The sequence below is a fragment of the Protopterus annectens genome, chromosome 9.part0 (genome assembly GCF_019279795.1).
Source record: "Protopterus annectens isolate FY-2018-M chromosome 9.part0, PAN1.0, whole genome shotgun sequence".
NCBI lineage: Eukaryota > Metazoa > Chordata > Ceratodontiformes > Protopteridae > Protopterus > Protopterus annectens.
In genome coordinates, this window is record NC_056743.1 from 99,685,660 (window position 1) to 99,712,071 (window position 26,412).

At 36.4% G+C, this 26,412-nt stretch overlaps 1 protein-coding gene across 1 annotated transcript in view; it reads left to right on the forward strand.

Annotated features, from left to right (window-relative positions):
* LOC122810499 (vomeronasal type-2 receptor 26-like) overlaps positions 1–25,858 on the forward strand; it is a 139,214-nt gene extending 113,356 nt beyond the window's left edge. The window contains exons 7-8 of the mRNA XM_044082080.1: positions 5,484–5,607; positions 24,939–25,858. Of these exons, the coding sequence (XP_043938015.1) occupies positions 5,484–5,607; positions 24,939–25,858 (1,044 nt within the window). The remainder of the gene's footprint in view (positions 1–5,483; positions 5,608–24,938) is intronic.
* Positions 25,859–26,412: the final 554 nt, after the last annotated feature.

Below are 26,412 nucleotides of genomic sequence, written 5' to 3' on the forward strand. Positions count from 1 at the left end.
CTTATTGACAAGGAGAGTTGAGTGCTTGTATCAGTTTCAGGTTTCCTAGTGCTTTCCAGCAGATTCTAGAGCAAGTGCTAGTCACAGGGGTTCAGATTTTAGTGCTACTACTGAGAAACTAGCTAGTTCTAAGGGAAAATTTGAAGAGCAGACTTTCTGGCACCTGGAATAGTTTAACTGTAGCCTCGCAGTGCTGCACGATGCAAAAATAAACACACACATTTTAAGCCAGAAAGTTGAAAGGAATAGAAATCAGCCCAAAAAGACTAATAAAATTACAATTTTGGATCTGGAAACCACTCCTCTAGAGTTAGATAGGCAGTACAATGCTCACCACTTCCACTGGTAAGCAGTAGGACTTCCCTCTACCACAGCAAGGTCTGGATAGCTCTGAACACAGAAAATAAAGTCCTGTGACAAGCAAAGCCTGGGATACGGACTGGCTAGGAAAGGTCGGAAAAGAGCAAACAAGATAGTCTTTTTTTTTTTGTTAAAACAGGCTAAACAATGCAATAATACAGTAAATAAACACAGAAAAGGCTAACGCACTTGAGTGTGTAGTCCTAAACAGTAAATGCAATTAAAACTCTACAAAATTATCAATTTAAAACTTTTTAAATGAAGCAAGGCAAGTGCACAACCGAAAAATTATTTAAGAGGCAGTAATACAGCAGATTAAGTAGCTAGTCTACATATACAGAGAAGTGGGTATATATATACAGAAAAGCAGCTAAAACGCACAAACAATTCAGATGTAGTGAAACCTAGAGCACTTTAGTTGTAGCAATATTAAGGCAATTACAATTATAATAAATGCTCTAAAATATACTTTATATTTCCAAACCGTTTGAGAAGCACAGTCAGAACACAAGGAGATTCAGGCAATTTTTTTTTGAAAGGGAAAAAGGAGAAACAGAAGGCCTTCTCAGATGTTCTCTCTGTATTAGGTAGAATGAGCTAATGACACTAGACTGGGAGGAGTGTCCCAGATCAAATTTACATTAGGGGCGTGCAACTGTAAAGCCACCAAGTATAACAACAAGACACGACCAGGGAGGGAGGGAGGGAACCAATACTAAAGCTATTAGCCTACACTCTTTAGACAGTAAACACTACAGAAAGCCACAAAATGAAAGTTTTTAAACAGATAAAGGAGCAAAGAGACTCTACAGAATACTTTTAACTGCAAACAAATCAGTTACCTGTGCAAATTAGTTAATAGCAATAAAATGCACTAAAAACGATGCAGCAGGCAATAAAAAGTGCTATATATAAATTGCTAGAAACAATAATCAATATAAATAATCCAAAAAAAAACAGGATACTTGTATATCTCAGATCAGAGTTGTAGTCAGTGCCCCTGCTCAGTGTGTATAGACAGAAATCCTCTCAACGTTAGGGCTTAAATACCAGAAGATACAACCTTAGACAACTTTTTTTTAAAAAACAAGCACAAAAGAACCAGCCCCCACTAGCCAGCAGCCAATTAACACAATCTAGCCAAGGTAAAGAAAGGCTTCTGCTAATTCAAGATGGCCTGGTGATGTGCTTTGAACAATCACTGTAAAGAAAAACAGGCCCAGAGCCAGCAAATCTGAACAAGGACAATACTAAAGCTATTAGCCTACACTTTAGACAGTAAACACTACAGAAAAAAACTATTTTTGAAGTATTTCAGTTTCTCATTTTGTCTAATGCTGTCATGCAATTAGTTCCAGCATGCTGGAGTAATTTTGGACAGGGATCTCTCACAGGAAGCAGGAGTATAGGATGGCTGTTGTAGGGGGGGGGGGGGGTTAGTTACCAGTTGATTAAGGAGAGGGGAGGGGAATAGTATCTTGCAAGCTGTATTTTGAAGATGACAGTGCTAAGGAGAAAAGTATCTCTAGCAGCATTTCATAACCATTTCCCTTTGCCTATTGTAAGACAGTCACATTCACATTCCTTGAAAGGTGAATAAAACAAACTATACAATTTCAGAAGACTGTAGTAGATTTTAGTTTACTTTTTTTTTTTTTTTTTGCTGGGACAGGGCAGCAAAATGTAGAGTGCATTCTAAGATGGGAAATAATGTGTTTATGTCTATGGATTACCTGACACTGATGCCGAGTAAATTAAAGATTTTATATGGAGTTTTGAGTTGGTATAATAATTTGTGTGTTAAGTTCTGTTTCAGGTTATGATGGGTAAACTTCTGGTCAAATTGAAGGCCTAGGTATTTTTGTTCTTTGATGCACAGAATTTGCATACCAGAGTGGTCAGTAATATTGCTATGTGAATGGATTATAATTTTGTGATATACCAAATAACACAAGAAAGCTCCTTTGAGGGTTAATAAGCCAGTGCCAAATATTACTGAAGTAATTCTGAAGTTTGAGTCAGGGAAGGGATGGATTGCAATTAGCTCTGGTGAGGACAACATCCTAGAGTGAGGGAGGTCCCAGGGAAGATCATAAATGAAGACAGAAAAGAGGAGTGGTCCAAGAACAGATTCTTGAGGGTCATCTCCATAGAATGTCCCAGAGATGAAGGTATATGTAGGTCCGAGAAAGGTAAAGATTGTGTTGAAGAGGTAGCTTTGAAACCACTGGACCTTAGATGAGAAACCTGTGCCTTTCACTTTGTGAAGTAAAAAGGTGTGAACCACTTTATCAAAGTCTTTTATAAGATCAAAGAAAATGACACCAGCAAGTTTGCCTTGTTCCATGTTAGAAAATATATTGTGAATGAGCAGATGGCTGTGGTGGTATTGTATTTGATTCTAAATCCATGCTACCTATTGTTAAGAATATCATATTTTAAAATGTATTCCAGAATATGGTTATAGATGATTTTTATGAAGAATTTTAGTGTGGAGACAAAAGTTGGAAATAGACATGTAGTCATTATCTGAAGAAGGGGTGGACAATTTGGCAAGTAGTAGGAGTAAAGCATGATTAAATTACAGGACTCAGTGTTACTTGTGAGGGAAGTTCAAGTCCAGGCACTTGACTGTCATTGCATAGCACAACAAAATTACTTTGATGGCAATCCCAGGTGCATCTAAATAACAATTTAAATAAAATAATCATACCAAAACATCAAATTTTAAAAAATACCACATACAGTATTAAATAATCAAATAACCAGGACACATTATTACCAAATGTAGAACAACATAAATTATTATTACACCTATTAATATGTAGTATATTGTGTCATATAATATTAGTATATTGCACATTACCAACAGAACTTATTACACATATTCATTAAAAAGAAACATCACAAACTAAGAAGTTCAAAAAATGTATGGCAGATAGAAAAAAAGCTTTTTTTTAATCTATTTGAACTTACACCAGTTGATCTCAAGCACCTGCCTGAGGGAAGGATCTCAAACAAAGCATTTCTAGGATGAGTATTGCACTTAATAATGTTTTTAGCCCTTCTAACACAGCGAGCATTATACAGATATTCAACTGATGGCAGTTCAATGCCAATACAAACCTCTGCTGTCTTTACGAGCCATGACAAAGCTTTTTTGGCAGCCTTGGTGCAACTATTATACCAGGATGGCATACAAACAGTCAAGATGCTCTTTATAGAAATTGACCAGCAGCTTCTGGGATAAGTTAACTCTCCTTAACTTCCTCAAAAAATAAAGGTAATTTTGTGCTTTACTTATATTCAAGGCATTAACAACCCAGGACAAATCTTCTGCAATGGTGACTCCCAGAAACTTAAAGCTGGAAACTCTCTCCACAACCTTTGCATTAATCATTTTCAGACTGTGACTGATCTTTTTTCCTGGTCTTAAAATCAGGGATAACTTCCTTTATCTTTTTGACATCTGAAACCAGTTTAGGCCTTTTTGGTATCTAAGACCAAGTTATTAATGTCACACTATGCTGTCAGGTTCTGAGCCTCCTCTCTATATGCAACTTCATCATTATTTGATATAAGCCCAATGATGATCATATCATCCACAAATTTAACAATGTTTGATTCATGGATTGGTTGGCAATCATGAGTGAAAGGTAAATAGAGAAGGTGGCTTAATACACAGCCCAGCGACACACCGATACTCAAGGTAATGATGGAAAATGTGTGCTTGTCGAACCTAAGAGACTGGGGTCAGTTAATAAGAAAGTCCAATGACCAATTGCATATGGAGAGAACAACTCCTAGTGCATAAAGTTTGCTGATTAGCTGGCTTGATATAATGGTATTAAATGCAGAGCTATAATCAACAAAGAGCATCCTAACATAGGTGTCAGGCTTTTCCAGGTGAGAAAGGACAGCATGTAAAGCCACATAAATAGCGTCCTCAGTCAATCTGTTTCTCCAGTAGGGAAATTGATGTTGATATGGATTGGTTGGAATGAAGGCTTTTATATGAGTCATTACCAGTCATTCAACACACTCTGTAATAACAGGAGTGAGAGTGACTGGTTGATGGTCATTAAAAGATTAAATATGAAAGAAAGAGGCTTATTTCTGAGGCACCCTTCTTGTATTGTGTGTGTGTGTGTGTGTGTGTGTGTGTGTATATATATTTATACACACATATATATATATATACATACACATAATATATATGTATATATTTATATATATAGCTTACTATCAGTAAGCAGACATGTACACACTTACATATATATTGAAATGTCAGAATATGAAATGTTTTGAATGCTGGCATAAGTGATCAGATATTGCCTTGGCCACAGAATTTTGGCAACACTTTGTAGGAGGTCACAGTACAGTGGATAGTGGGAGTTTTCTCAGTTTTGCACTTTCTCAGGGTTAGTATATATTAGCAGCAGCAAGGCACTTCATTTAATTGAACTGTTTGTTAAAAGAGAGAAGTGCTTAGACAATTCTTTGACAGAACTCGATAAATCAAGTGCTGCAGTTGTTAAATGGAGGAAAGTCCCATGCATGTGGGTAAAGCAAGCATGGGTTTGTGTTTTTAATGCCATATGTTTTGGATATTCTAATGTTTCACCATTAGGGAACAGTGTTTGTTTGTAAGTGTTTGTGTGCTAGGGTTAAAGTAAGGGCTAAGGAAGGGAACAGGTTTAGTGCCGTCTGTTTGTGTTGCTGTATGTGATATGTGCCGGAATGGCCTGTATAATGGGATATTTTTCTCATAAAAAATATAGCAAAAAAACAGTGCTGTATGTTTTCTCAACAGAAAATGCATATGATAATAAAATATAAGTACTCTAAATTATTCTGATTTTGATAATATAGAAATCTGGTTCCAGCACTCATTTTATTTTGCTGTTTCATGCTTTCAGTATGATACGTTTTCATGAAAAATTTAAACAGTTTCTTATTAACTTTTATTTAACTCACTAGCCAGAAGATCAGTAGGTATATAAAAATAGAAAATTTACTGTCTCGTAGCAAAAGTTAAATTGAAACAGAGTGTACATCATTAGTAAACTGAAACAAAAATCAGTCTTCACAGATTTTTTTTTTTTAATTTTGTGGACTCCTAGGTATCCAAATCCATTTGCAGTGAAATGTGCCCTTCTGGCTATAGGAAAGCCACTCAGAAAGGAAAGGCTAAATGCTGTTTTGACTGTATCCCATGTTCAGCAGGAGAAATTGCCAACCATACTGGTGAGTAAATAATTACTTCATGTTTCATTTATGCTTAATAACCTGGTTAAGTTGATAATTATTTCTTGTTTCAGTTAATATATTACTAACCTGGTTAAGTGAATTACTGGCATGATAAAAGCAATTTATCCAAGTATATGTATCTTCCGTTAGGGGATCAATGGTAATATGGGCTATGATTGGTGAAGTCTCTTTCATGAAAGCTTAATTTACTAGATTTGTAGTTTTGGGTGTCTTGTTAGACTTTTTTTTAATTAGGGTGGTTGAACTCTTCAACTTATACGACTGAAAGAAGATTAGTAACTTAAGGATATTTTGTCAAAGCTGTCGAAAATTTGACAATCTTCAAATGAATCTATTAAACTCCAAAGATATGCATTGTCATAATCTGAAATTCCCTAAAATTGGTTTACCTTTACATGTTTGAAGATCAAATCTTCGAACCCGCTGGCGCAAACTGTAAACCACGAAATTCCAAAATCGCGAAAACCGAAGTGCCAAATTACAAAATGTCAGCCCCTTTTTGACCCATGGTAGCACTTGTTTCAGTGGTGGTGCATTTGGAAATGTCAAAATTCGATTATTTTATGATATTTCGGGAATTTGGCGTTACGGAATTCGGATACCTGGTTTGCAGATGTGCATGTACGACCAATTGACTTTCAAACATGTAAAGGTAAACCGCTAAAATCAATGTATCACATTACATAATCATGACTGGCATAATCAGACATTTCTAAAACTCAACATATCGCACTCTAGAAACATGACTGGGGATCTCGAATAATATCACATTCCTCATACCTAACTTATCACAGTTCAGAAACATACAAAGCCATAATCTGATATTCTTCACCCTCAGCCTATCACACCTCAGAAACCTAGATTGGCATAACTTTGTAAAGAAGCATGACAATTCAGTGCTATGTTGTACATCGCATGACAATTCAGTGCTATGCTACATGTAATAAAAGGCATTTTTGTAAAGTGGGAAAACCCCTGTACCCCATAGTTATTTTATTTGTATATTCTCACTTCAAGCTTATTCAATCTCAAAGGAAAAAAAAACCCAGTCATTCCTAAACCAAAAGAGCAGCCATACCTAGGTCAGTTAAATAATGATTACTCTTTCTCTATTCTGCATTGATCTTCAAGACGACGGAATAAACACGCTCATGCATTAACACATTGCTACAATAAGTAGAAAGCAGACAGCCACAGAGAAAATAATGAGCAAATACAGTTCAAACAAATCAGTCATTGTTTTTCCATTGTCTCTGTCAAATGCATCATCAGTATAAATGGCAAAATGGTAAAGCCGCGGTGGTGCAGCAGTTAGCATTGTCGCCTCACAGCAAGAGGTTCTCCGGTTCGATTCTCAGCTGGAGCACCTTCTGTGTGGAGTCTGCATGTACTCCCACAGTTGAGTGACATTTAAAGACATGCAGGTAGGTGCGTGCGTGAATGGGTGTGCCTTTGTTGAAGGTTGGGCATTGGGCTTGCATCTCGGCACCGTAAAAATCTACTGACAATAATAAGCAGACCGGCGTTACGCTGTGCCGACCCCTAACCAGGAAAAGTCAAAAGACATTGCTATAAATGGCAAAATAGTGGGGCATTTTACTATAAAGAATGAAGGCAAGACTGCCTTTCATTATAGCAGAAAATACTTATTTCAAAACAAAAACATAAAAAAATTAAAAAAATCAATAATAATGTTGATCTTTATTCCCTTCTTTTTGGATTAGGCTAAAGATAGCACCCAACCAAAGGGTAACTTTATCTTTAATGATCAAGGCTGTACGTAGGTTTAGTTATGCTTAATACAGCTCTAACTATAACTCTAAAGATTGCTATGGTTGGGTCAGAATTATGATCTACTTCAACCATAATCCTAGTGCTAACATTTAGAGATATGGCTAAGACTATAATTAAGATAACTGTTTGGGAGATCAAGAACCTTCGTCATGTGAGGGCTGATAATGTCATGTACTTTCTTATAATAAATGTTAATTTTGCAGGTACTTGCTATTGATTGTGGGTGAGGAAAGCTAACTGGACATTTACAAATAAAGCTGTCTCTAACTGTTTTCAAAGCCATCAAGTCAAAATTATAAGTCGACCAAGAGGGACGTGGTATCACATAAAGAAAGTTTCTAAGCATAGAGTCATTAAGATCTGCAACCTTTTCAAAGACATTTTGGATAAACATCATACCATGTAGAAGAAAATGTTTGCTTTGTATTCCAGGGAAAAGTAGAAACAAATGTATAATATTACTTTACTAGCCGGAATAAAAAATAAAAAGATAAAATATAGTCAGTGAGAAAATCAGTCAGTCATTGTTTGTGTACTCCCCTGGGACTCTTCCCCCTTTTCTCAATCAGTCCAGAGTACTATGTCACCATTAATTTTACCTTGTAGTATTTAGTATCCAAGGCTGTACGCACTCAGACACTCTCTGCACCCACAGAATAAGTCATCACTGATTGTACCTTGCACTACTTAGTTGCTGAGGTTACAAACACTCAATTATGCACCGATACACAGAATTTCTCCCTCTTCTAGTTCCACTACAAAGGAAGTAACTGTGATTAAAAAGAAAGTGATCTGAACATAAGTCAAACTGTACTTGTTAAGAACTAACATTCAACCTTGTGTGGCAGATTATAGTCAGAACTATTGAATACTAGAGCTCATGCTAGCATACTTCTACTATAATGATTATGGTTTGACTTGCAAGCACACTCTATATAAGAGTTCAAGTGTTTTCTATGACAAAGTTGTGATATGTATACCGCTGAGGACCCACATCTTTTCAGACTATTCAAGTTAGCTTTGCATTGTGTTGTAGCTATATAGTTCAGATGCCATGGCACACGTGTCTTTATATTTCTGTTAGCTTACATCTTGTGCTTAGATGCCATTGTTATAACATGTGCATCCTGGTATCTGAATAAGGTTATAGGACATTCAATCGCATGCAGTGTACATTCTCAATTATTACTCATAGCCTGAGATGCTTTTTTTTTTCTTTTTCTGTGACTTTTTACTTATCTACCATCTGGCCAGCACAGAATCGTCCTGCAGGCACCCCCCTTTAAGTGCTTTCATAATTACCCATCGATACTCTTTCTTTTTTCTTCACATGTACTTACCACTTTCATCAACCCAGCTCTGTCCTTCACTATCTCCACATCTCCATTACCTGAGTTCAGCTCCTCCAATAGTGAACTTTACTGTGATGCCTTTCTTACATAATGTCTTCCTTTAGTGATGCCTTCTTTGTTAATATCGTCTTTTAAAGTGAAATCTTCTTTAATTAATGACCATGTTTAAACTGCAGTGCAGCAGAGTTACACCGTATATAAAACGAGAAGTACTACTGCATCGATTCTTATATTTCTTTTGCACCATCTCCATCTAAATTATCTGTCTTTTCAACCACAGTATTCTACTACCCCTCTACAGCTATCCTTCTATACTCCCTTTCTAGGCTTACTCTTTTTTTTAAACACAAAACATCTTTATTTAAGTATCAGTTACAACACAATCATACATCTATATACATGATAAAAAACATATTGACATTTTTTTCACTTGCAAACATTATGCATCACATATAATCTTCTATAGAGTTATTGTCATTGAGACATTACATAACTCATTCAATTCCTGCCATCCCTTAGATGTCATTCGCTCCTCCAAAAAAAATTAATATTCTGCATGTATTGCTCCCATAATTGCCATTTTTTATGTAATTTTCTCCTACCATTTTCTAAGGATCCTACTTCCACTTCTTTTATCTCTGTTACTGTGTTCACTACTTTTAGGACAATTGCTTTAGACTTTGATTTCCATTTTCTAGCAAATGCTTTTTTGACAGCCACCACAATTAAACTCAGCAAGGCCTTACTTGATCTAGACAATTAAGATTCTGCTTCACTGCTCAAAAAATCATTTTCTTAGTTACACCAGTTTGCTTATGCAGTATAACTAACAGAATCGTCTATAGGGAATCTTTCAAGTCTGCCAGCTCATTATACTCACAATAATATGCTCCTAAGTACCTCTTGTTTCCCCGTCACACCTCCAACATTTGCAATCTAACCCAGAAAAGACATTTTGGTGTCTGTTACACTTCCAAGCAAAAATCCTAAATCTTCTAGACTTTGCGGCATATTAGGGAAATATATATATATATATATATATCTATATATACACACACACACGTACGTATAGCTATATATATATATATATATATATATATATATATATATATATATATATATATAGCTATACGTATGTGTGTGTGTGTGTGTGTGTGTGTATATATATATATATATATATATATATATATCTAGGTCTACTTCTATATTACAAAAAGCCACAATACAGAAGACCAAAGATCGAGATGAGAAGGACGAGACTCACAATCACGTATCGCATAAGTATTCCCAGGGCAAGTGAATTCTTGCCCAAAACAATAGTAAATCACAGAGCACTAGCTAAAATCCACCTAGGTGGGGGCTGCACCTTCTGCACTGACCCTAACTATATATACCAACTCCAGGATTGCACTACAGTGGAGAAAGGGGATAATTCCCCTTGTGGACATGTGTTCACTTGCCCTGGGAATACTTACATGATTTGTGATTTTGAGTGTCGTTCTTCTCATCGCAATCTTCTGGTCTTCAGTACTGTGGCTTTTTGGGCTATAGAAGTAGACTACTATATATATATATATATATATATATATATATATATATATATATATATATATATAGATATATATATGGGTCTCATGCAGAATGTTGAAGCTTAAAACCTCAAATTGCATATGGTCGAAGACCATATGATCGAAGTTTTAAAACTTCGAAATTCTGCATGGAGATCAGCATACAGTATGGAAGGGGACATTTCCCTTTTACTCGCTGTAGTGTAATCTTGGAGTTGGTATATTTAAGTAGCGGGGGGTCTGGGGGTTTATTTATTTTAGTTTTTTTGTTGTTGAATGATCAACATAAAATTTGATCGTAATGTTTCTACCATATGTGTTCGATATTTTGTAGTGTCGATCATTCAACATAGACCTATATATATATCCTCCCATTGTTTCTTTGTGAATTACTTATCCAGTCTCTCTTCTCAGTCCTTTCTAACCTCCTCTGATTGATTCTTATAGTTATGCAACATTCCATTTGCACTACTAAATATCCTTTTTTAACAGCATCTTCTGTTCTAGATTCAGCTAAAAACTCTACCACTGCTTGTCTTTCACTTAGGAGCCCCATTCCTTTATCTTTGCCTGTGCTCTGATATCAGTCCTTGAAACGGAAGGCAGTCTCTAGCCTGTGGTCCATACTGTTCATCTTCTAAATAGTTTTTGCCAAACAATCCACAATTGCATTCTCTAATGTTTTTAATATTACTCAAATTATAATTATAATTAAAGCTCATAGGGTTTTCTGTATTTTCTCTTTTAGCTAAACATCTTGCCATGCTCTAGACACTAATTACTACCAGGTCTTACATTTTTCCTGGACTCCAGCAACTAAAGCTAATGAAACAAAGTGAAACAAGGGGTTCCTAGCTGCAAACTGGTACATCGCCTATAGAGTTATTAAGCAAATCTAATAGCAGTTTCTCAAATATTCACAGTCATCTGCTGCATTTATGTGTTTAAGACCAAGCGATCGTTCTTAATGGTGTAATACCATAAAGGAGTGCAGCTGGCAATAAAAAAATGAAAACTGTGATTTGAAATAACAAAACAATCAAGTTATGGGAGGTTAAAGGAGTAAATTAAAAGATTTTCTTTAAATCCTAGTTATTTGCAAAACTAAACACTATGATTGGCTGCGACTGATACAAAATAGCTGAACTTAATAACAAAATTATATATCCATAACCCAAGTGTTTCACCTGGATACCTACCTTAAAGCTTAATTGAGGTATCCTTTTCCCACTGATTGCGTTTTTGTTGATTCTTGACTATAATGGGATTTAGGACCACTCCGCTCATCTTGCTTTGCTCAGACTCACTGCACTCCACTATCCTACTGCTAATTCCCAACCACCTCTTCTTCAACTACGTTTATACTTCCCGTACTCCACCCTCTACTACATAACCATTCATAATTTACCAACATCGCTTTTTCTTACTTTCTTCTCAGATCAATACTCCTCTCACACTACTATTAAACCAACCATATATTAGCATCACTTTCCTCCTATCACTACTCCACATATCTCCTTCTCCACCCAGGCTTTCACCCTACCACATAGCATCACTCCTCTCACTTCCTTTGAATTTTAAATACTCCCACACACACCTTTCACTACTAATCAGTCTCTGACCATCCCACCTTTTATCTCTAATGCCAAACTCTCCTCTGTCACAAAACATAGCTATTCAACTTAACTCATTAAAGCTTATAGTGCCATTTTATATACCTTCAGTTCACACTCAAAGCTCCTTATGGCATCCAGACCTCTTTTTTTTTGGTCTGGCTTCTTTAACTAAGTGATTTAGCAGCTAATAATAAGCATTATTAAAAAATGACACCAAGATTGTTAATCTGAGATGTCCTGCAGCAAAGAAATTAATCACTGTTTGTCACGTATTATTCTTTTTTTCATATTTATGTTCATATTTTTAAACCTAAGAGCTTTACATGATATTGAATGGTATGGTATGATATGCCTAGGAAAAACAAACACAGTGGTGCCAAAAGCCGATAACATAAACTTTAATATTTTATCTTCTTTTGGAATCACTGTGTATGTTTTTTCTAAGTGTGTCTACTTTCTGGTTGAAGTTTGTGGTTTGATGGTATGATAAGCTATGTGGGGAGACAGGAAAATTAATTGTCCATGTCCTTTTATATCACACTATACCTGAAATATTGCTAGTTGTTTGTTAGTAATATGAAAATAATTAATATTTCCATGTGTACTTAATATTTCAAAAGCAAGCGACTGTCACATGACATCAGGTGAGAACTTGAATGTTGTTGTAGAAAACTTAAAATTTGCAGTGTAAGTTGTACATCTTGAGCAATATTTAGTGTTATTTATATTGATAATGATATGCTTAAGCATGGGTTTCATACTTCTGTAAGTATCTCAATAAACATGAATTCACAGAGACATTTCTTGTTTCATTTACGAAAAATTATGTCTGGTTAACACAAATGTAGCATTAGTTTATGCCTAGGTTGTAGAGTATTCAACATATGTTTGTGAAAGTATAGCCAGAAATATAATTTGAGGTGTGTGTGCATTATAATATATTAAAGTATTTATGGAAAGACTTTGAATCCCCTGACTATTACCACTGTAAACAACACTTCTTACTGATAACACTGCTGTTTGTTTTAATACATTTTATTCCTCAGAAACTATTCACATTTGTGTATCTTCTGCTTTTTAATTTTATTTTTCAGATAATGCTCTGGAATGCAAGATGTGTATAGAGGTGTGACGTTCCACACTACACAAAAGTGTTAGTGAGTTAACTACTTTCACTACCACTTCATGTATTCCTCACCCCACCTTAATACACTCTGGCTAACCAATACGACATGGCTTTCATAAGCATACGTATCATCTTAATCATCCTTCTTGCACTTTTCATCTTACCATAACATAATAATAACCAGAACTGCATCTCCAACACTTTCTTCCATTTCTTCTTACGCCCTTCATCTGTACGTGCTTGTGCACCTGAGCTATTCAGTGGCATACCATACTTATATCCTACATACAGAGTCCTTAACTTACTCCCCACTCAACTTAGAACAAAATCTTAGCCAAAAAAAAAAAAAAAAAAAAAAAAATAATAATCTCTACAAAGCAAACAGTAATCACATTCCACTATAAGAACTCATTACTGGTGATATCCATTTCAACCTAGGCTCTACCTTAAACCAACCTCAACATAATAGTAGCCATCCTAATGACAAACTTTTTACCTATCCCTCAACCACTCTCCTATAAACCTGAATTTTGTTACAATTAACATCAGAAGTATGTCAAATAATATTATTACTCTCTATGCTTGGATAATCCACAATAAGCCTGACATCTTAGTAATTACAGAAACCTGGCTAAAACCTGCTATAACAGGTTATGAAATACCTACACCTGGCTTTAATATTATTCAGAAGGGTGGTACAAAAATGAAAGGAGATGGAATAGCCTTGCTCTTCCCTACCCGCTATCAAATCACCTCCGATAAAGAACCAATGTCCAAGTTTAACACAGCCAAATTCTTGATCTCCTTCAGAAACTAAATAAATGTGCATCATTATAGGTATTACTACCAGAGGAGATAACATTGGAACACAAGTGGACATTCTATACTGGTCAACAACCATCAAACCACATGAAATACTACTCCTTAAGGATGTCAGTATTAACTGACTTGACATAATATCCACTTCCCCTACATCCAGCATTAACCTACTTGATTTAAAACAACTGATTGATACTTCAAAACACCAGTGTAAAACTATCAGTTCTACACTTGACTGGATATTAGTCTCCAACCCCAGTAAATATACCTCTGTGGACACACTATCAAACTCCATTAGTGACCATCTCCCAACATATGCAAATAAACTTAATACTCCATCACAGAATAAAGTATATGTAAACCACCCACAACCTCTCCGATTTCAACCAAGACACCTTTAACTCCATGCTAGCATCCATTAACTGGAATACTCTAAAAAACATGCCTTTGGATAATGCCATAAATACTTTCAATTTAATTTTCCTGTTTGCGTTAAACGGATTAGCACTTTCAAGACAAAAAATTCCTGGATTAGAAATCAGTAATTTCAGACCTACAGCTATCTTATCCCCCTATCAAAAACATTAGAACAACATATACTGAAACAATTACTGAAGTACCTTATTCAAGAAAAAACTCCTAACCCCTTCACAACATGGCTTCTGCCCCCTCATAGCACTAATACTGAACTCTTCCTCTCAGAAACAGTTAAAAGAACCAGAGATAAAGGAAAGCTAGCCTCAACTTTGTTTCTGGACTTATCAAAAGCCTTTGATACAGTATGCCATCCTTCAGTGGTTTAATAGCTACCTCTTCAATAGCAGCTGTGGCTGGTGACTTCAAATCAAAGGAGGCCTGCAGGAGACAGCTGAATGGTGTGGACCAACTAGAAAGGGGTGGGGCTATGTTATATTGGGATCAACCCTAACCCTGCTTCCAGCATTAAAATAATAATAGATTTGTGTTATTTTAATTTTTGGTGTACAGAAACAGTAGTCACAGCCTGTATGCTTACCCTTCCATAAACATTAGTCTTACAAAGCTAGAATTACAACAGTAAAAGGCAGGGACAGTCATTTCATTTCATTCTTACAAAGGCACAGCCCCCATCCCAACTGCCTACCCAAAGTACCTGATTTGTACCTAGAAAGTAAAAAAAATGAAAAAAAAAAGACAGCAGTTACATTACTGTACTGCTTTACATAAACATTAGCCAAATGTCATTGCTTGTAGTCACTCCATCTCACTACACCAAAATGAACAGCAGTCTTGCAAAGGCAGAATTATAACACTAAATAGTAGGACCAATCATTTCATTTACAGACAGCCCACTCGTACCCATCACCTACCAAAAGGAGGTGGTTTGACCTTGTCAGCCTTAGTGATATTGTTTTTATTACTGTATTAAACTGATGCATGTGAATAAGAGTCTGTATTATATCATATTTTACCCAAATACATGTTAGTCCTGCAAAGCCAGAATTATTACATCAAAGCTACAGTGCCAAACATGTCATCCACAAAACAGCCATCATACCAATTTCTGGCCTAAAGTATCTGCTTTGGCCCTGCCAGGATTAAAAGAAAAATAACAATGATTGCATTAGTTTACTCTGTTGCACAGAAACAATGGTTATAGACTTGTATGACAACTGACTTTACCCAAATGCACAATAATCTTGCAAAGCCACAATTACAAGTAATCAGCAAGGCCAATCAACTCATTTTATTCACAAACACCCCCAATTACCTAACTAAAACCATTAGCTTTTACCCTGTCAGGATTAAAGTAGAAATAATAGTAATAGTTGTGTTGCATACTTGCATTACTTTCATTCTATTGACAGAAACATTAGTAACAGCTTGTGTGTACCAGCCAGATATACATTTCATTTTATTTATTTTACTTTTGTTTACCCAGGTTTCTACAACCGGCTTTAGTCAAAAAAACCCACCCTTTTCATCATATGTCCAGGGAGAAATGCTCCATTGTATTAGAAGCATTTTTAAACAAACATTCAGTATATACATGAACAGATATGAAATAACATGCATAAAGAATTACTCATAAACTTGCTAATTATTTTACATTCATCTTATAAAGCACAGGCTGAAAAGTATTAAAGTTTTGCAAAGCTGGAATTACAACAGTAAACAGCAGGGACGGTTGTTTGTTTCACATATACCCCCGATCTCCATTACCTACGCCACTGACAGTATCTGATTTCATCTTGCGAGAAAAAAAAAAAAGATGACACTGTCATTAAAGTAAGTTTTGCTTTTTTCACATAAACTATACTCAGAGTTCAGAGTTTGTAGTCGATCTTACTTCACTCAAATGCACATTACTCTTGCAAAGCAAGCCAGAACTGCAGTCATTCCATTTGCATATAGACATTGCCCCCATCCCAACTGCCTACCCAGAGAATCTGCTTTGAGCTTACAAGGTTTAAAATAATAGACCATGGTTACATTACTGTATTTCTTTCATATCACATAGCCAGGAACTTGAATGTGATTTTACTTCAGTTCACCCATACACACTTTACTCATACAACGGTAGAGTTTGTTTCAACAATAAAACATGGACAGACCATCGTAATGTATGTTTACTAACCCTGTGAAAAGATATTAGGTTAAAAAAATAAATAAAAAAACATGTCATCCACAAACGGTCCCCCAGAACACACTGCATACTTACTATCTCTTTGACACCTGCAGGATATTATATTTAAAAAAAAAAAAAAATCAACAGCTCCCAAGACACACGGACCAGTAGCATCTGGTTCACTCTGTCACTATATTATGTTAAAAAAAAAAATGTCATCAACAGCCCCTAAAACACACAGGCCACTAGTATATGGTTGAACCTGCCAGGAAAAAGTGCTGAAAGTATCTGGTTGGCCCTGCCAGGGGAAAAAAAAAACTGAGAACTTACCTTAAACCCGAATCCGATCACTGTCTCTCCACCGTCTCACTCTGTCCCTTGCAATTAAAGCACGGGAAAAGAACGTGAAAGTAACAAGACTAAGCAGCAGCTGCATCACATACTCAGATTATGTGACAGGCTGTTGATTTCACAGTCCCAATCATCTTGCCATTTGCTGTGGTTAAAGCTGCAATGACTTCTGGGCATCTTCATTGATGCCTGTGGCCTTCCCAATTGGGACTGTTTTAAAAGCAGTCTGAAGACAAAAAAAGGTAGTTTTTTTTCTTTTTTTTTTTTTTTTAAAGTGGAACTCAAGCATGCATGCATGCTGCTCTGAGTTCTGCGTAAAATCGCAATTAGACTTTACATACAAGCTTGCAGTTCAAAGTGCTGTTAGTGTTTAAATTAAATAATTACACTTTTTTTTTTTTTTGCAAAAGTTGAGGGGGTGCAGCCCAGCAGTCCAATACCACAAGCTGCTCCTGTTCAATGGAAATCAATCCATCATATGATTATACACTGTCTCCCCATACCTCTCAGTTACCACAGGGATACCATATGGCTCCATCCTTTGACCATGCCTTTTTAACATTCCTGTCTCAGGTATTTAAATGAGATGCATTCAAGTAATTTATTGTACATAAACACATCAGGAGCTGTAACTGGAACACATAATTCGAACTTCATATGCTTACTGACTGACTCATTAGTTCTAACACACTCACATATGCATCTCCATTCAAGCTAGCTCTCATACTGACTGACTACACAAAATGGCACTGATCTTGCATGTGCTCAGTAACTTATAAGCACATGCTGTCTAGCTACAGTGGCTGACTAGGTTCAATATACACACTGGTCTACATCCTCCATCTGTGATTTTGTTCAACATTGCAAATGCTAGAACAAGGACAAAGTTAAGATCTAGACATTATTTCAACATTTCAACAAAACATAAATGATTAAGTCCAAGTCACTGTGTATTTAGGACTGGATCTGGAAATTCTACCCAGTCTAGTAACATAGACATTCTGAATGGGTTTAGCAACAGGGACAGTCTCTGGGGATTATTTTAAAACTGGAACATCAGGGTTTACATCACAATTGTTTGAAGTTAGCACACTGTCCTTTTGAATCCGAACAGTTAGCGAGTCACTCTGGGAATTAGAGTCATTGGCACAGGCAATCTGCTGTGTCCCTGATTTGGAGACAGGTAACAAATATCTACAATTCCTTCTGAAATCCATTCCTTCCAATTGTATAATGTAAGATCTCAGTTCCTCACAAATTTTCTTCACGATTCCCACTCGGTCATATCCTTTGGATGCTTGCATTCTCACAACTTCCTGTAGTAATGGTCGAAGGGATTTACTGCTCTTGTCATAGTACAACTTTTGTGACTGACGTTTTCTTGAAAGTTGAGCCTTGACCACTCTATTGTTCTTTGTATTTGGTATTAACAATTATTTGCTGATTGGAAGAGTTGTTCATGGCTGTATGGACATCAGTTTCTGAACAGGCAAACCAAGCAAGTTGTCTCAAGGAACGTTTCTGAGATTGACTAAGTTAAGGAAAACATCGGTACCGTCTCTTTCGGATTTCTCCAACAAGTGCTTTGTACTCTGAACTGCATGTTCAGCTAAACCATTGGCTTGTGGATACTCAGGACTACTGGTAATATGAACAAAGTCCCAAGTCTCAGCAAATTTCTTGAACTCGACCAAAAAAAAACGTGACCTTAGGGGAGGGGACTTTAGAAATTATGTTGAACAAAGACAGGCAGAATGGCAGATTAAATTTGCTTCTTATTTACCCCCTGGTCTGAATGATATGGTGAACATTAAATGTTTCTTAAAAAATAGGAAAATTACTAAAGTGAATAGTGCAGTGGTTAGCATTGCCATCTCACAGCAAGAGGTTCTCTGGTTCAAGTCTCGGCTAGGGTGCCTTCTGTGTGGAGTCTGCATGTCCTCCCTGTGGTCATGTGGGTTTCCTCCAGGTACTCCGGTTTCCTCCCACATCCCAAAGACATGCTGTAGGTGGATTGGACACTCCAAACTGGCCCTGTGTGTGAGTGTGTGCATGTGTGTGCCTTCTGGGGAAGGTTGGGTGCCAAGCTTGCACCTTGGCACCATAAAACTTCACTGCCAATCATGAGCGGATGGGTGATCCGCTGTGGTGACCCCTAACCAGAAAAAGCCAAAAGAAGAAGACTAAAGTGAATATACAGGTGTGAATGCCATTTTGTTTTACACTTTGTTAACTGTGTGGACACTTCAGATGCACATTTTTGGAGTATTTCTTTAAATTTATGCATTTAATTGATTTATTATTGAGATGACCTGATTGGTCAAATGTTTTCTGAATGGTTTTATAGTGATTTGGAAGTGTATTTTATAATTTCTGATGAAGTCTTTGGGACTAATAGTGAACATTAAATTTTAACTACGCTAAAAAATAACTTTCTTAGTTTCTCCAGTGCTTTTCTTGGTGGATTTTGTGTTTTTTGTACTGTGGACACCCGGGCCTGCTTGTGTGCTGCTTTTTCTTCTTTTATAAATTTCTTGAACTGCTAACATGTAACTGCGCACCATTGTCAGACATTACTTTGTGCGGACTACCATGGAAAGAAAAATGTCTCTTCAATTTTTTAATGACTGTGCTGGACATCAAGTTAGGAAGTAGGTTCATTTCAAACCAATATGAGTAAGAGTATACTAACACTAAGTAATGTTGACCATTCCATTTGAAAATATCTGTAGCAACCATTGACCATAGTAATTCAGGCATTTGGTATAGCTAAAGTGGTTCTTTTTGTTAATGTAGTTTGGTGCTGTTGCAAATTGAACATGTTAGAGTCTCTTTCTGTATATCTTTGGACATAGGAGACCAAAATGCAATGTCTCTTTCCCTTCTTTTGATTAGTCAGCACCCATGTGACCACAATGCAAAATTTTGATATATTAATGTTGTAATGCCTTAGGAATTAACACTTTTGGACCTTTCATAATGATTCCATCTTCCATCATGAGCTCATCTCTGTAAGGAAAATACTGCTGTATGTCAGGTGGTAAACTGGTTTGTTGTGTTGGCCATCCTCAACTGATAACGTTTTTTAGCTTCTGGAGAACTGGGTCTAAAGCTGTGTAATTTCTAAGTTCAACAAGCCTGCACTCACACTGAATGGCTATACAAAATGGCACTGATCTTACATGTGTAACTTATATGCACATTCTGTCTAGCTACAATGGCTGACTAGGTTCAACATACATACTGATCTACAATTCCCACATATACCTTCCACTTATTTACCCAACAAACGTCTCTAGTTCAATATACAGATGATTCTATCTTACATGCTAGTCTGACAACCCAATCACTTTCAAATGATCACCCAGAATGCTTTTTGGGCAACAGAACATTGGCTCCAAAACTATCGACTCATGCTCAACCCCATCAAATTTCTTACTCTTCTTTCACAAGTATGAACTTGATAAACCAGTAAAAAAACACAGCCCAGCCGTTCAGGTCCCGAAACCAGCAGCAACAATAATCCAAGGATGGTGCAAATTCTAGCGGTAGCCAAATATTTGTAAATAGCCAGCAATCTTTATTAAAACAAACATAGTAAACCCAAGCGCTTTCACCCGCGTAATACCGGGCTTTTTCAAGGACAAATGTGTGAGCACCATTGTGCATCTCATTAAATAATAAAATTCAAGTCACGTGATAAAGTTAATTAATTTCTATTGTATTCTGTGTTTCACAAAAAATAGTTCTCTCTTCAACAAGATGTTGTGCTTGATTTAAAGCTAAAATCTTGGTGATGTTGACCTTTTAACAATGAAATTATATTTCATGATATCATACATAAAAAACTTCAAATTCAAATTCCCTCTTGTAATAAATACAACATTTCAAATATTTATAAAACAATCTTTGATAACGCTATTAATATTTATACCAAATATGAAAAAAGTTCTTTCTCAATTTCTATAACATAAATAAATGGGAAATCAACCTCTAAGACCTTGACAAAAAGCTAAATGTCAAAAAGGTAAATTAAATTATGTACTGTAAATAATATAAAATAATATGTTGTTGACTCACAAGTATTAGTAACTTGTAAAGGGGGGTAAGTATATATATATATATATATGTGTATGTGAAAAACCTATATTACAATGAACTTTTTAAAGGAGGGGAAGATAACCAAGAATATTATAATCGTGCTTTTCTTAGTTTTAAGGCACTCATGATGTTGATAGTATCATTTACCCAACAAACGTCTCTAGTTCAATATACAGATGATTCTACCTTACATGCTAGTCTGACAACCCAATCACTTTCAAATGATCACCCAGAATGCTTTTTGGGCAACAGAATCAATGGGAGAGAGATTGTCCCAGAGGCTCCCCATGAATGAACTCCAAGAAGAAAAACTACAGAAACATAAAACTACTGTTCAATCTCCAGCCTTACTACAGGATATGTACCCAGGTGTGGTGCACAGCAGCAGTGGTCCACTCTCCCCAAAAGTGGTGCCCTCATTGACCTGGAAAAGCCGCCTAAGCTTGACTGACTTGGTCTGCAAAAAAGCTATGGGGGACATCATCATGGGACCTCATAAATAAAGATATGGGGGACCTACAGACACTGGATCTTACCAGTTTGTTTTTTGGCTTTCCATCCTGCCTCACCAAACTCACTGACTTTTTTGAAGTGGAAACCATCTAGGGGAAGGTGGTGGTGGGAAGGTATCTGACCTCTATCAGGACCAATATAATAAGCCACCAATATAATATAGATATACCCACATATACACAACTTAAATATAAAAAATATACATGCTATGCACTAGATATGGTGGACAGAACCCACAGGACAGAACCCATGTGGTTAGAATTGCCATGCCACTCCAGAAACCAAACCAGTGGTGTCAACCACAAGGCTCAGTGGACCTCCTCTTGTTCAGGCCTATTAGGAGGTACAGGCCTCGGAGGTACAGGCCAACAGGGGCAACTTCGCCAGAATGACTCTGCAGCTGACGCCATAATCGACTCTCGACTCTCCAGCCCCAAACATCCCACCCCAGCCATAAGAAACAGACAACTGGTGCCAGAGCAATGGCCTCAAGCTAAAACGCAAAAAAGTATAGTCATCCCCACAAAAAAAAAACAAGTCCACAAAAATTACCACACAGGGTAATCCATTAAGTAATAGAGAAAGTGTTATTAAAGTGGGGAAGTAATTACTTAATAATCTCTCATTTAGAAAAACAAACAATTGGGCCAAAGGTTAGAAAAAATTTTTTTATATAGCCCCTAATCATGAAGGGATTCACATCTAGAGGGAGAGGTCATGCCCTCCTCTTTACTCATACTCATCCAGGCCCAATGCATAAGTACAATGCCCTTGCAGGGATGTACCTTACCCTTAAAACACCTGGCACAACCTGGAAAGACCCCAAAAGTACCTCACCAAGAGGAATCAAGGCTCAAACAGATGCCATGAATGCCCAGTTAAAAAACAGCAGCTCTACTCAGTCAGCATACGCCTGCTGCCTGTGACCTGTGTGCCTGGCGTAAGGCCATATGCCAGGCCGAAACAGGGACATGCTGCACCTCAAAAAAAAAAAATCCTGAGCTGCTACACGCAGAGACTTGAACCTCAACCTACTGAAATAAATAAGGAGGACTGGGAGGACAGAGGGACAGACCCAGAACTCCCTTCACTCTGGAATAAAATCCCAGTCAGTTAGGCAGAGTCCCTCATTCTCTCTCTTCAGGAATCTTCTTGATGATGATGGAGATCGTAGGTTTACCCGGGTTCACTCACTCATGTCACTGTTAGACAGACAGACAGTATACTAACCTCTCGAAAAAAAGGGCATAAAAAATTTAAAATAAAATGTGGCGAAAAAAAACATACTCTGGCTAGGCTTATAAATGCCCTAGGGCAGATAGCCTAGTATGAACCTATGAACATTGGCTCCAAAACTATCGACTCATGCTCAACCCCATCAAAATTCTTACTCTTCTTTCCCGAGTCACTCTACAATAAAAATCCACATTTAAAAACATCTTTCTGAAAGATGCCATCATTGAAGTTACTTCCCATACCAAACTAGCAGGCATGGTAATAGATGATAACCTTAAATTCGATCTACATATCCAAAACCTAGGCATGCTCTACAGAGACAAACATTTCCTTACTAATACCAGAACTACACTAGCTTCTACTTACCTCCTCCCAACACTCCTCCATGTTGCTCCCATACTCATTAACTTTCAACCATTACATAAAAAACAAACAAAAAGTAAAACTTGTATAATGCAACAATAAGCTGACAAAATTTGCAGCAAACACCACTCTGAACTCACCACGTAATAACTATTCAATGGGTTAGAGCTACCCCACCAACTTATATATGCACATTCTCCCTTCTAGCTGTCCCACCCTTGGTACTATTCTTTGTCTACATACACCCCTGAGATCTGCGTTCAACTGACCAACACCTTCTGTCCACTCTGAAACCACTCAAAGCTTCTGGTCAGAGTCTATATTCATACTACATTTCCAAAATTTGCAACTCTCTACTACTAACTGTCAATTCTACTTGCCACTTATAATCTTTCAAGTAAACTCTAAAAGACTGCCTAGGCAAATAACAGCTGTGCCTCTGTTTCTGTCCTGGCTAACCTAAATCTGCACACCTGTTTTTTTACCTACTGTCTATTCTTAGATAAGCAGTCATCACCCCTTAATTCTTTCCTCTACTTCTTTCTTCCCTATCAACATTTTGATATTTGCTCTCCAGCCTAACTACACTACCTATATCCTTTTACTCTGCAGTTTTCTCCCAAACTCTTAAATTAAAAAAACTCTATACAATTAAAATGTTCACTAGTGCAATCCTATACCTCCTCCTCATCCTACCTCAGTTTCACTAATCAGTAATCTCTTACACCACATAATACTCCCCATTTTTTACCATTATTGCGCATTTCTTAATAAACTCTATAATGTATTTCACTGCGATGCAATAAAAAGCTTACCTCCCTTTTATCATCATACCCCATAATGAATTAGCAAACAGATTAAATCATTGTACTATGATTACCATTATCCAACTCTATAATGAACTAGCAAATGTACATACCATTTCACTGTTATGAATTTCTAGTATTATAACGTATTTACTACAAGCCATTGTGTTTTACTGCAATAAGAAAATGTCATCAATCACTAGACTGTAACAAATACAAAAAAGTTAATTACTATTGTACTTTAAGTACTACTGTTCAAAGAAATGCTCTCTTTCACTGTTTTCTATCAGTCTGTGAAATCATTGTAAAATATCTGTTCCACCTTATTCTTTTTACTCTTCTATGCCATACAGTGTCATCTCATGTTTATTTGTTCATATTGTATCTGTTTATTATATTGTATTGTGATTTTGTCATGATTCCAATATTATGTTTTACACTGTAGAACTTTTCTCCCTGGAACTCTGCTGAAAATGAGCAAATACTGAGTTGGGCCTTCCTGGTAAACAAATGTCAATAAATAGAAATAAATAAATAAATAAAAATCTGTTTCATTTTGTAAATCGTTGTCGAGGTACAGGATATTATAAAATATGTAATTTAAAATAAACATTATTCTTTGCAAAACTTCTATACATATTAGCAATAAATTAGTTACATTGAATTATTTATATTTGTGATGCTGTTTTGCAGGGAAATTAATAAAAAAGGTGTTAATCTTTCATTCACATAAGTGAACTTAGATTGTTTAACTGGGTAAACATTTGCTAGTTGTGAATAATTTTTGAGTTTGACCAAAACAGTTGGTTCAATTAAACCCCGAGGAGTTCAGAGAGCTCGGTCTATCATATACATTTCCAGTAGTATTTTTGAAGGCAGTAGGTTCTGAACAGCAGCTCAGATAGCAGAAATATGGTATTGAAGTAGCTCTAATTTTTAAATCACTTTACCTCTGTACAAATAATTCCTTATTTAAGGAACAGAGTTTGACAATGTATATCATGATGCACAGAAAGATGTTCACTTTTTTTTATTTGTTTTTCTCCTTTCCTAGATTCCCTGGAGTGTATGAAATGTCCGGATGAGTACTGGTCTAATGACAGCAGGGATTATTGCATCCCCAAAAATATTGAGTTCCTATCCTACCAGGATCATTTAGGTTTAGCTTTGGCTACTCTAGCTACTTCCTGTGCAGTGGTCCCTGTGGTCATACTCACAGTGTTTGTATCTCATGGAGAGACTCCTGTTGTAAAGGCAAATAATAGAGACATCAGCTACCTTCTGCTGGTGGCACTCATTCTCTGCTTCCTCTGCGCCTTGATATTCATTGGAGAACCCTTGGCAGTTAACTGTATGCTCCGTCAGACCACATTTGGAATTGTTTTTGCCCTTTGTATTTCTTGTGTCCTGGCTAAAACAATTATGGTTGTCATAGCATTTAATGCCACAAAGCCAAACAGTAATTTAAAGAAATGGGTTGGGCCTAAACTTCCCAGCACTGTTGTTTTTGTCTGCACTTTCATTCAGGTTTTACTTTGTTCAGTATGGCTGTGTCTATCACCTCCTTTCCCAGAACATAATGCAAAATCCCAAGCTGAGAAGATAATATTTGCATGCAACGAAGGATCCCCAGTTGCTTTCTGGTGCATGATGGGATACATGGGACTTTTAGCCAGCCTTAGCTTTATAGTGGCATTCCTTTCAAGAAACCTTCCTGACAGTTTCAATGAAGCCAAATTTATAACCTTTAGTATGATTGTGTTTGTGAGTGTATGGCTATCTTTCATCCCAGCCTACTTTAGCACCAAAGGTAAATATGTGGTTGCTGTGGAGATATTTGCTATTTTGTCTTCCAGTGCTGGAGTGGTCATTTGCATCTTTTTTCCAAAGTGTTACATAATTATGTTACAACCATCTATGAATACACGAGAATACTTAATGGGGAAAGGAAATTACAGCAACAAACATGCCTAAAGTACAGAAATCACACTTTTTAAACTTTATTTGTATTCAATTATGAAAATATTATTTTAACCATTTCTATTTTTATTCAGTTATGGAAATATTCCTTTTAAATCATATATAAAAAGAAAAACACCCTAAAACTTCTGTCAAATTGGAAATACCAATAGCTTTGCATTAAAAACGCATGATTGGGAAAGTTTCTGAATAACTTTATTTATTTATTTAGCAATCAAATGATAAAAATATATCATACTGATTATCCTTAGTGCAGACGTTTGAAACATTAACTTGCGCAGTATGTATACAACCTATTTTAGTAACTACTACCTTACCGACTAATCACAGCTTCAATTAATTAAACACGCCACTCCGTTATCTGTCCTCATTTATACATTACAGTTTCTGAATACCACCTGAACTTGGGTTATGCTCAGCTGTTCATTTGCACAGATCATTCTAGAAGTCCACAGCCAGATAAAAAGATCATAAACTTTCTTTATTATGGCACAGATGGCACCAGCAGACTCTCCTGCTGCTCTATCAAATGTTACTGCTGTTGCTGG